A 12,269-nucleotide genomic window follows, 5' to 3' on the forward strand; every position below is an offset into this window, starting at 1 on the left:
GCGAACAAGCTGTCAAAACGCTGGCGTGAGGAAGAGCGGCAGCAGCAGCGAGTGAGTTGACCTTCGTGTTACCTCTGCCTTCAACGCGAGCTAAGCGCCGAGAACACAGCGCACACGATGCTATGAGCCCCCGGCGCACATAGAATGTGTACTCATCGCAGAGCGCTTTCAAGATAGGGCCCGCGAGGCCGCGCCATACTCAGCAGCCGCCGCAGTAGAACGTTCCCCCTACCCTCCCTCCGGCGCCTTGCGCGCGACAGAAGACGGCGCGCTTCCTACCCACTTTTCTCCCTCGCGAGTGCGCGCGAAATTCAGGCGCGATCGTCGGCTCACCCTCGCTATATATATTTCACTCGCACATACAGCGTATGGCCCGCGGCGACGATGTTATCGCGCTTGGGCTTTATACGGAACGTCACGGCTGCGCCAACGGCAGAAATGCGCCTGGAGTGTCCGTATAATTGCTATCGCAATAAAAGTTGTGCTAGGGTGTCGTGCTTTGTTTGCTCGCGCAAGACCGTCCCTTCGTCACATCGTGCAACAGATTTAATAATAAACAGCTACTTGCGTTGTGCCACTTTCTCGTTCTTCGCCGTTACTAGAACGCGACCGTATGTGGAATTTTCTGAGACCGACTGCTTTAAATGGTGTTTTCATAATCGCAGCTTCATTTCGCTCTTACTTTTTTTCTTGATATGGTGAGAACAGCCCTAGGGCAGAAAGTGCATTAATATAGCGCTGCAGGGCTTCTTTAAGTTGACACTAAGAGAATGATTATTTGGCCTGTATTAGTAAATTAACTTTCTACAATACCAGGAATGTCACTGTTACCATGACAAGAGGTTTGGTGAGCCACTTCAGTCCGTGGGTACTTTTCTGGATATCGTCGAATTCTGCCATGTATTGTCAATCGCTACAATGGCGGCATTTTTGACCCAATCAGAGATAACGTAGCGGCCTTCTGGGTCAATCAGGGTGGACAAGACGGTGAATTTGACAATATCCGGAATATCACTCCGGGCGCGCTAACGCATTTTATGCACATGAATTCTACAGCGGCGCTCGCCTTGCTTCATCGCCGGCATTAGCATATAGTAGCGCCTCCACATTTACTGTAACGGCTTTAAAAATGCACACGACAGTGCTGAAATAGGCTGTTTCTTTTTTTTTTTTGTAGTGCCTGTCCTGCCTGAAAAGCAAAACGAAATCACCGAGCTTTGTGCTGCTGTGAAGCAACATTGGGCAACTCGAAAATCTTATTTTTCACTGCGATTTGCCAGAGCGTTAACGCTGACAGCGTTCACAGAAAGCTTCATTGATTGATGGATTTTATGGTTCAAAGGCGTTCGACGGCTGCCTATTCAATTTTCACCGTCTGATGTTCTTTGATGTGCGTGTATATATATATATATGTATATATATGTATATATATATATACATATATATATATATATATATATATATATATATATATATATATATATATATATATATATATATATATATATATATATATATATATATATATGTATATATATATATATATATCAGGACTAGTTCTAGTAGTAACACATACATACCCTCGAAAGTGGATGGGAAAATGACGCCGTGGTAGCTCAATTGGTCGAGCATTGAAGACGTAATGCGTAGACATGGGATCGTTCCCATCTGCGGCAACTTGTAGTTTATCATTTATTTGATTCAATAAGTAAGTACAAGTAATATCCCCTGGGTTGTCATGGGTGTCTGTTTGTTGGCCTCTTTAATATGATTAAGATATATATATATATATATATATATATATATATATATATATATATATATATATATATATATATATATATATATATATATATATATATATATATATATATATTGTAGGGGGGCTCTTCTAGCGCAATATTCTGCAATCATCGCGATTCCGACAGCAGTCCAATGTAAATGTACATATATAGAAGCCCATACCTTCAAAACATGGCGGTTCATCGGCGATTCATGGAGCTTAGCGCCATCTGTGTGACGAGGGAACACTTCCAGTGGAGGAACAAATTATGTGACGCCATATCCGTAAAAACAGAAGTGACGTCATCTTCGCTCTCAAAGGCACGAAATTTGTTTCTGGTGGCTTTTCATTAGAGTTGTATTTTCAGATGCCCCGCAGTTCGACTCTATCGGAGTCTCGAGCTTTCAGCGCGGAAATCGATGTCGCACAAGGTCAGCCTTACAGATGTCGAAATCGCACGCCTGCACGCACGTCGTTTCTTCGCAGGCCGACGAAAGGTTAGTGTGTGGAGTACTGGTTACATCGTCCGACGCCAAGCCCGTCAGCCAACGCAGCTGCACGAAAACAGCTAAAGTAAACAATTATCTGGCGGCCGTAAGCAACTACTTCTGACTAAAAACGTTAAGAAACGATGAAACCACCACCCGCCGCGGTTACTCAGTGGCTATGGTGTTAGGCTGCTGAGCCCAAGGTCGCGGGATCGAAACCCGGCCACGGCGGCCGCATTTCGATGGGGGGAAATGCGAAAAAACCCGTGTACTTAGATTTAGGTGCACGTTAAAGACCCCAGGTGGTCGAAATTTCCGGAGTCCTCCACTACGGCGTGCCTCATAATCAGAAAATGGTTTTGGCACGTAAAACCCCATAATTTTTTTAATGAAACCACCCTCGCCACCAGAATTCAGACAATCGCTGACAAACAAAACAGTACCACATGTGAGGGGGGCGTATTGTAACATGTGAACTTTATAGGCGTGCCTTCCTGCACGCTTCAAAACCTGCATTGCATTGCAAGTGATAGCGGAGCCAACCTATTATAACGGCGCTGAAAAAGAGCTGATTATGGTTAATGACAGAGGAAAAATGACAGAGGAGTTGTATTTCCTTTCCTTGCCACGCGTGTATAAAATTGGTTACGAAATTTATTTTCGTTAAGTGAATCAATTTTTGGCTCGCCTAAGTTAAATAAAACGCTTTTTCTTAATGTTTCTTCTCAACTAACATAGTCTCGCTTCAATCGCTTTTGCCATAACCACCTCTGCTGAGGTTGGTGGCACTTAGTGTTGAACCGCTTTTCGTCCTATTTGGATCGACCTTGAGCGGGCTGACTAAAATTGGGCGTATGGGCAGGCACGCGAGCATGAAAGGACGCGCATGCGCAATTCCATGTCTCGGCAGAAGGCGCTTACTTCGTTAAAGGGCGAAAGAGGGCAGCTTCGCACGTACTCGCAGATCCCGTATAATTTTGTCCCCGCCTGTACACCTAAGGGCCGCAGTTTTTCTCGAAGATGTACTGCTTGCATTGCGGTACACAGTTGTAGGTCAGCAGGTCGAATTGTAGTGAAAGAACGTTGGAAAAACAGAGAAAAAAAATGACGAGCGCGGTGGAGAAGCCAATCGGCACAATGGAGGTCGGAAAGCAGCGTCGCCTGACGACAGCACGTGGTGCTCATGCGAGTCTCCTATGCCACTATAACAGATCCAGTTAGGTACTTACCCGAGTTTGAGTTGCAGGTTTTGCTTCAAATCTTCCACGTAACGAACAAGACACGTGAGTGAGCACAAAGAAACGTGCCGAATAGCAGTTTGTGGCCAGCTTCAGAAAAACCCCTAGAGTTGAAGATGGTGTAACAAGCAATAGTTTCGTTTATCGCATGTCCGTAGTTGTGCGTACAGACTTCACATTCACGAGAATGAGCTGCGGTTGGCAGTTGACAGTGCACGTAAGCTCTGTGGCGAATGTCCGGGCAGCGGGAAAGGCTTAGATTTATGTCTTTACATGGACCGTATATTTCTTGTCCTTTTTTTTTTTTTGTTCGTAAAGGAATGTTCCGCCAACCGGAGGCAGAATCGAAGTTCGGTTTTAGGATTTTCTTTTCTTTTTTTTTAACACGGGTGAAACATGGGCATGAAGCGATAAACACTGCGTTTTGAAAACGCATGCACACAAACATTTTTTGTTCTTCAGCGGCAATGACTGAGAGGAGCACTGTAATGGCATTTACGTGTGCACTCGACAGAGTACGTAGTCGGGGTCGCCTGAACCAAATACCAGTGCACGTTGCGCAGTTCCAATTGAGCACCTTAATTCTAATCATGACGACTTATGTTTAATTCTATACCTCTGTTTTCTTTTTCTTTTTTTTGAGGGAGTGGGGGGTGGTCGTTTACTGCAAAAATTAAATATTCACTTTAAATAAAACTCGACAATCAGATTATGAGGCACGCTGTACAGAGGGACTACGAATTTTTACTACCTGAGTTTCTGTAACGTGCTCCCAAATTTAGATATACAAGCGTTTTTTTATTCTTTTGCATTTCGCCCCCATCGAACTGCGGTCGCCACGGCCGGGATAAAAGCCGCGACCTCGACCTCAGCAGAGCAGCGCCAACGGGTCATTCACTTCAGGCAACTGACGTCATTGGTATTCCTACCTCATATCTATTTTATAACAATCCTTCACTTTTTTCTACGTTTTAAAGTTATGGGGCTGCCCTTTCAATCGTTTGGGCGGTAAGTATTTTATGCTCATGGTAATTGTCGCCGTCATGAATAATACGTATCGCATTAATTAGCAGCGGCGCGCAGTGTTTTGGGTTGCTGTGTCTCACCTCCACCATAGAGATAGATGCTTACGCGATTTGCGTGCCGCTTAACTCGTTTGATTCGGACGATCCTGACCACGTCTCCCATCGAATGCACGTGCTGATACAATTCTTACAAACAGGGCGATCTTCAGCTTTTTCAAGCGTCCATTAAAACAGCTCAGTGTAAGACGAGACAGTTCCGCTCGGAAAGTTCATGTGGCCTTGAAAAAAGGGAAAATAGCTATGTTCACAAACTGTTCATTCGCTCGCGTACCACACAGTGTTGAGCGTCCATCATGTTGCACATTTCCCGGGGGACATATTCCTTTTTTTTTTCCAGAGCCGTCCTCAACGCAAGGGGCGGCTTTCTTATTGAACATGCAGATGGGCATCATTATACAAGCGGCCTATCACACACGATTCAGCCAAGAAGATAAGCGACGCTACGTTCTTGTGTTGCAGCACCACGACCATGTCAGAAACAGACGTCCGGCGATTCGACAAATGACTTCTACCACGCACAGCCCTGCAAAAGCGTTCAGCCTGTGGGTAAAAGCCACTGACCAGCACTCTGCTCAAAGCCAAACTGCTTCTGGTGATCACCCAACCCGTCTGCTCGGAGATAGTGCAAGCTCCTCGGGTTCATTGCACGATACCGTTCCGGGAAACGTCGCATCAGCAATGGATGCTGCCTAGTCGCAGATACCTGGCAGCCATTCTCTCACAAAGATTTCTTCACTGCTCTTCACCGAATATGACCTGACATTCCGAAACACATTAAATTTGTTTCCTCTGGCAAAGACAAGCTTGCCTAACGTCGATGTTTATTAGTATAGCAGGTGATAGTGAATCGTGCTACACTTGATTAGCGAGTACAATTCCGCAAAAATAAACTGCAAGTGTCTGATGTCGGAAGGCACAGAAACAGATATCGACCATTTTCAATGCTAGCACTACTACTGAGAAATGAGCACGCATGAAAACAGTGTTAAGCTTGAAAATTGCCGGACTTCTGTGCTGAGCCATGGGCAGCTTTTCTTTTTGTCGGGGTTGTGGAAAGGGCACTATATAGCACCTTAACTGGCAACTCCAGATAATTCTTGGTTTTTAAAGAGCTCTGCCAATAATACTCTTTGAAGAGGACTGCATCTCAAAGTGACAATTATCGTGCCATTGACAGTAGGTCACTTTTACTTCTCGTATTACGCTTGTTGCGCAGCGTCTTCCGTGAGGCCACCTTAGGCACTAGCCACCCAATTCTTTGGAAGCAATTCCCATGACAGTCTGGTTTTTCACCTTTTCTGTAAACTATGTAGCCGTGAGCCGAAGCAGCCTGCCACAAAACAGATAAAGTATTATGGCGTGGCCGACCACACGAGAGCTCAATGCAGAACGACCTCATCCATATAGACGTGAAATGGGTAAGATCAAGGGAAAATGTACTTGTGTGTCTCGGAGCGACGTCTTAAGAAGGAAGCTTCAGAACTACTGGACAAATGATTGCTCGGGTTTGCTTGAAGGTCCAAGCCATGTTGACTATAAGGCACCCAAATTCGGGACACGCTCCCCGCCGGAACAATCGTACCAGCGAATGTAAAATCGTGACAGTTGCGGAAACGTCGTTGCGCAGCGGGCATTGCGGAGGCCCTCTAAACTGCTACGTTAAGAAATGTTTCATGCTGGCTCCTAGTAGATTGGAACTTCTGTGCGGAGCGACGTGTGTGGAATGGCTGTGACTAAGAAGACTTGCCTTCATACAGGTCGCGAGCGGTCTTTGTCCCTTATAGGTTGGTGGACGCGCCAGCTGCGTTAGTTCAGCGGTCTCGCCAACCCCACATAAGATGAGGACAGAAGTAAGGAGACAAGGGGCGCTATAACGTGAAACTATTCCAAACTTTTCTATTCCAATTCGGCATTCAGCCCACCGCGATTGGTCAAAAACTTATTTGAACCACCCCCCCCTTCACCTGTCTGCCACGCGACGTCACGAAAACCGCGATGGCTCCCTATATGGTATGACGTGTGCACAATGATTATGCATAATTTGACCGAACAAAACAAATATAGTTATTTCTGATTCGATGCCTCTTTGCCATTAGCCCTCGGCTATTGATAAAGAGTTTTCGGGCTGCACCCACTTCACCTGCCTCTCACGCGACGTCACAAAACCGCAAAAACTTACAGCGTCAAAGTCACGCGTACGCGTTAAATATGCATTAATATGCCGAACGAAACTGAATTTTCTTCTGAATAGCGGCAAGCTGCCCCGTTCGGAAACGAATAAAAAATGGCTGCCGCCGATCGCTCCGGCACTCGCTACTTGCCCCTGCAGGATAGCATGAGTTTATTTGCGTGTAATGAAACTTTTTGCGTGGCCGTGTAACGTTTTCGAGAACTTTCGGCACGTTTACGACCTCGTTCTGCCAACTCTTCTTTGCTGAGGATCCGTTTTAGCGTAATTTTTAAGCTTCTGTTGCATGCCGCCGCGATTGCCGACGAGCCAGCGCGACCTAAGTAAGAGAAAGCGGACCAATCGCAGACGCCGGCACCACCCTCTTCATACGGTTATCGATATTCAGTGCAGTGGCTCGGCCCTATCGAATCCTTCTTCACTTGAGCAAGCTCCTCGCCTCTTGTGAGCCAATTAGATATGACAAGCCGCTAAGTGCAGGCAATGTTATTCGTTTTTCAAGCAAACAAAAGTGACCTCCTATGAACGAGGGGATCATTTGATTGGTTTGTTCAGACAACCCTGCGGGTGACCGTTCGATGCTTGCGTCGGTGGTTGCGCAAATTTGACGTCAGGAGATTGGAATAAAAACATATTGGAGTAGTTTTACGTTATACGGCCCAAGCTCGCTGCTTTTGTTATCGTCCGATGTAGCACTGAAATTACCATCTAACGTTGCCCTGCAAGTTGAGGCCTACGCGGGTAAGTGGGCTTTACTGAGGACGCAGTAAACTGCCTCGACGTATGATTGCAATTACTGTATGACTGTGTGCCAAGCAACTGCGACGATTTAGATGGCAGTACCGCCACTTCTGCAGACAGACACTGTTGATTATGTAAACAAAGAAACAATGCTTTAGAAAAGGGCAGGAGGAGACGACACCCACGACAGCTGACTAGCAACTGCAATGATTATTGAAAATGCAAAGATAGTAGACATGTGCGGGCATCTCCAAGCCATCCGGGCATATGTCCTACTCTCTTGTATATTTTATGATGCCCGCATATATGCAGCTTTACACTTCGAACAAACATTACTAAACATTACTATTGCTATATAGAGTGTCCCAGCTAACGTTAGCCAAGGTGTTCAACGAAAAAACAAAATTACAAGTCACTGTGCAGGATATGATATTAAGAGTTACGGTGTTTGGTCGTCGAGCCTCTGACTACCGAACACGGTAGGCTTTGTCATTGTTTCTTCCACCGTGTTTTTTAATCTTTCTTTTTTTTCTGAACGGCTCGACTATAGTTAGCTGGGACACACGGTATTGTCAACGACCATGCGTGTCAGGTCTTCCTGCGCTGTTCGAAATCACGGTTTCTTCGCCAAAGTATACACCGACCCGGCCCAAATCAATCAGGCTTTTTCAAAGTGAAGTGCAAATGATCCCCGAGGAGTGGCGACCCTTTCTCCCAGCAGACGCCGGCTTCACCAGTAAGCGTCCGACCCGTACGCGTAGGGCTCCTGAAATAAAGGCACCACGGCGGGAGCTGCGGCGGCACTGGCACTCGTCGGGGCGTTGGCGGTCGCCGTCAGACACGCGGCCGGCACCACGGTGGTCGCGGCAGCCACGGCTGTGACCGGCCTGCGAAGTGTGGCCTGCGGCAGTCCGTACACCGTGTAGCAGGCGGGGTCGCAGCAGGGGTGGTGGTGCCTGTAGCTGCTGGTCGCGGTGCCCCTTACGCTGAGGCGGCTCGATGGTCAGACCCAACCGTTGCCGGCGTGGCTCAGGTAGGAGCGGGCGGCGGGGTGAGGGTGCAGCGACAGCGTCGTCTTCACGAAGTTGCTCGTGGTGGCCGTGGCGGGGGCCGAGTGGGCCCCCAGCGCCGTCGACACGATGCCCGGCGTGTTCGAGGCCATGATCGCCTTGGCCGCGGCCTGGTTCGTGCTCGAGCGAAACGGGCCGCCGCCACTGGCGGCCACCACGGGCTGCACCACGGGGTTGCAGGCGACGGGCACGGTGCTGGCACCTGGGCCGCTGCCCGCCACGCTCTTCACCGGGTCCGTCTTGCGCCCGAAGAACTTGACCACTACGCACTGAGAAAAGGCGCGAAATGTTATCATCAAAGCCCAGCTTTCTCTGCTATTTCGCAGTGTTCTTAGCGGTGTCCGCGGCGACATTGCGAAGCAAAGGAAGTTAATGCACCCTAAATTTAAAAAAAAGAACAAGAAAGTTGTAAATCGTACACGAGAAATCAAGTCATTCTTAATAGAACACCGCCTGACTTTCTTTAGGCAATCGTGCAAATGTTAGAGGTTGCTAAATCATCCAATTCAAACACTCCCTACCATGATGTTTAAGCGGATCCAGTATGAATAAGATTATAATGAGCCTATTTCGAATCGACATAAGCCCATGAAAGACCTGTGGTAAATCTGGGATGATAACAGTACGCAAGCCAACCAATGCAAACCAAACCAAACAAACAATCTCTTATCTCTAGAGTACGGCTTGACTTCTTCACTGCACCGGGTCATTTCAGAGTCTGACAGCTTGGTGGGTCTCGATAGCTAGATATGGCGTTGTAACTACCTTTAGGCATTGCACAAGAATCTCAGGGTTATTTGCATTAAGCATAACTGTTTTCTTCGTTCTTATGAATTTGTGGTAATCCACGCGATTGTAACACAAAGCTAAACTGAAAACCCATACAGATTTCTCAGAAAGCAAGCTTCGTATGAAGAGAAATAATTCGTAATGGTCCGGGGATCGAATCCGGGATCAACGACTTTTAGGACGGCCGTTCTAGCGTCATAACTAACCAGATAGCGAGCATATCGCCAACTCGGGGCCGAATTAATCGACAACTCGAAGCGCAGGGAAACAATGTGGCAAATAAGTTTTGTAGAAAGTCGCTACCTTGTGGTTTTCAGCATAGGAAATGTTTGCCATAATACGCTCCCGCTTTACGTTCTTGTATACTTCTACGACACAGGCATCTCGTAACTAGTGTGCATCATACATTTAACTGCCCTTGAACATGAATAGCAGCCCATCAGTCCGCGCACTCACCAGAAAGACGAGCACGGAGAGCCCCAAAAGGAGGACTCCCCACCAGTTATCGGAGATCCAGCGCCTGAGAGAAACTATGGTTTCCGTGGACAGCAGGAGCTTGCGCAGGGTGGCGAGAGGCCCCGAAGGGTCCACCTGCAACGTGGGCCGCATCATGGCCGCGGAGAGGGCCGCATTAGCCATTGCTGAAATTGCTCGTGTCATTGTCGCAAGCTGCAAGTTATGCCAGATGTCCCAGCAAGCAGTTGTTTTTGTCTGCTACATGCGTGAATGTCATAACGTGGGAGTAGCCACGGCGACAGTTCAGTGAACTGTGGCGACCTGCTGTTGAGCACGAGGTCGCAGGGTTAATTCCCGCACATGGCGGCTGCATTTCAGTCGAAGAGTGCAAAATAATTCATGCTCCAATTTTACTTGAATACGTGAAGTGACCCCGTGTGGTCAAAAATAGTCCACGACCCCTCACTACGACGTCTTTGGTAGCCAGCAGATTGCAGCTTTGAGACGGTACACAATTTAATTTAGTAGCGCGAAGATCGACCACAACGTCAAGCTGCGTGAAGGCAGATTTTGCACTAGTTTACTTTCGGGCGAAAGAATCAGTTCATTTGTTCAGAAAGCGCAAGCAAATATTTCCTCCGGTGCAGCTCATCTGTTTAATGCTTAACTGCGTCCGACACTACATTGTTACGTGTTCAAAAGCCCCGAGCTAGGCGTATTACTACACTTACAGATTTCGCATCCTTACCTCTAAGCGATACATGTGGCACAGTTACTAACAAATGCATTCTTGTCTTTCTTACATCACAAACAGACGCTAGGATAATTACTGGGTCTGGTACAAAAGTAACTCACTGGCTAGGGAGACACCTTAGTGGAAATAGGAATGGGGAGAGAAGAGAGGGGGGATGGTCGCAATTCAGGTTCATTTCCAGTACCTGTGGTTACTTTACGTGCGCTCAAGGCACGTAAACCGTGGCAACCGTGGAATGCTACCGAAACCGCGACCTCGTACTCAACAGCCGAATGCCATGACCACAGAGCCGTCGCGGCTGGCTTCGTGAAACAATAAGCTCATAGCTGTGTGAGCACCAGTCTGTCGTACTGCCAAATGAAATTTTTTTTATCAGTGCTGCCATGGTTTTTGCATACGTGAAGAGTAATGACAGGTAGCTAGCGGTTCTGATCGTACTTTTTCTGTCACCACACGGTTTGAAGTTCTTCCAAGTAGCATCAGATGAAGACGTGTATTTACGCCTTCAAGTTTCCTTTCTCTTTTGCCTTAAACACTCGGCAAATGTCCGGTAATGTCGAATTTGCGACGAGCCCCATTTTCTGCGTTAAAGATCCTGTATCTCTGCCAAATGTGACTACGATGAGTCATAGAAGTGTTTTCTGGCAAGGTACATTTCACGCTGACCTTTTCCTGTTTTCTAGTAAAAGACAAGAGAGCAGACGAACTCACCTCGCGGCACTTTTGGAATACATCACAGTATCCGTTGTAATTGTCGCACGGCGTGCCTGGCTTTGCGAATAGGTTTGGAACATCGTAGGGCGGGTGGTTCCACTCGAAAGAAGACCTGCAAGGAATGGCCGCGCATTGTAGATACCGATGCGAAATCGTGCGCGTCGACTATCCCGTAGTCCTCAGCACAATGGCGTGCGTATAAATGTGTTATGTCACCCATCTATAGGTGAACTAATGTGCACTCTTTAAAGCCAGACAGGCTGGTTTCGGAATCTTCTCAGACACCATAGAGTCAATCGGAAGACAAAGCACGGACGTAAGACTAAACGAGTGCTGCTTTGCTGACGGCCTTGTCTTTCGTCACTTTGTTTCTTTTTCTTTTTATGTTTTTGACAAACCTTTCATATCTACAGCTACCCGATACACACAGAGGAAACGATATTCCAGAATAGTGCCGAATATACATGCTTTAAGCACCTTGCAATGAGCAGGTGCAATGAGCACCGCGCGAAATGCATGCACAAGATATCGCGCACACTGCAAATAGAAGGTTACGTCGCAAACGCAGACTACAGCGACGACCCATTGGTAGAGCTTCGTCTTGTACTACGCGTTATTTACATTGCAAGACGTACGCACACTGTTTATGCGAAATTCGCAATCACTTGCGACCATTTGCAGGTATAACACGTGACTTCTGGGCATCGTTCTGTGTGTGCTTCCGTACAACAGACTGATTTCATCCAGTGGTACATTGTGCGTCACATAAAAATACTTGTTCCATGGCCAAGAGGGAGGTTTTAGAGAAAATCCCGTGTTGTTTTAAGACGTTTCTTATAAATTAACAATACAAACAATCCCTGTCTATACTTGCGTTTTCTGCGCTCATTTGCGAAACTGTGAGCTTTTGTACGTGTTCTTGGATAATTCGAAGTACATGTATTTCCTTACGCAACTGTACAT

General features: G+C 47.0%; 1 protein-coding gene and 1 long non-coding RNA gene across 4 annotated transcripts in view; one reads left to right on the top strand and one right to left on the bottom strand.

Moving 5' to 3' along the window:
* The window catches only part of LOC140218495 (uncharacterized), a 258,183-nt gene that overhangs the window by 175,952 nt on the left and 69,962 nt on the right, over positions 1–12,269 (top strand). The window lies entirely within an intron of this gene.
* LOC126530925 (disintegrin and metalloproteinase domain-containing protein 10-like) overlaps positions 3,625–12,269 on the bottom strand; it is a 171,441-nt gene continuing 162,796 nt past the window's right edge. For all 3 annotated transcript variants that reach the window (XM_050178252.3, XM_055070865.2, XM_055070864.2), the window contains exons 14-16: positions 11,304–11,418; positions 9,839–9,973; positions 3,625–8,862 (exon numbers count right to left, since the gene is read on the bottom strand). In XM_050178252.3, coding sequence (XP_050034209.1) covers positions 8,527–8,862; positions 9,839–9,973; positions 11,304–11,418 — 586 coding nt within the window. In that variant the 3' untranslated portion in view covers positions 3,625–8,526. The remainder of the gene's footprint in view (positions 8,863–9,838; positions 9,974–11,303; positions 11,419–12,269) is intronic.

Source organism: Dermacentor andersoni, chromosome 5 (assembly GCF_023375885.2).
Source record: "Dermacentor andersoni chromosome 5, qqDerAnde1_hic_scaffold, whole genome shotgun sequence".
Classification (NCBI taxonomy): domain Eukaryota; kingdom Metazoa; phylum Arthropoda; class Arachnida; order Ixodida; family Ixodidae; genus Dermacentor; species Dermacentor andersoni.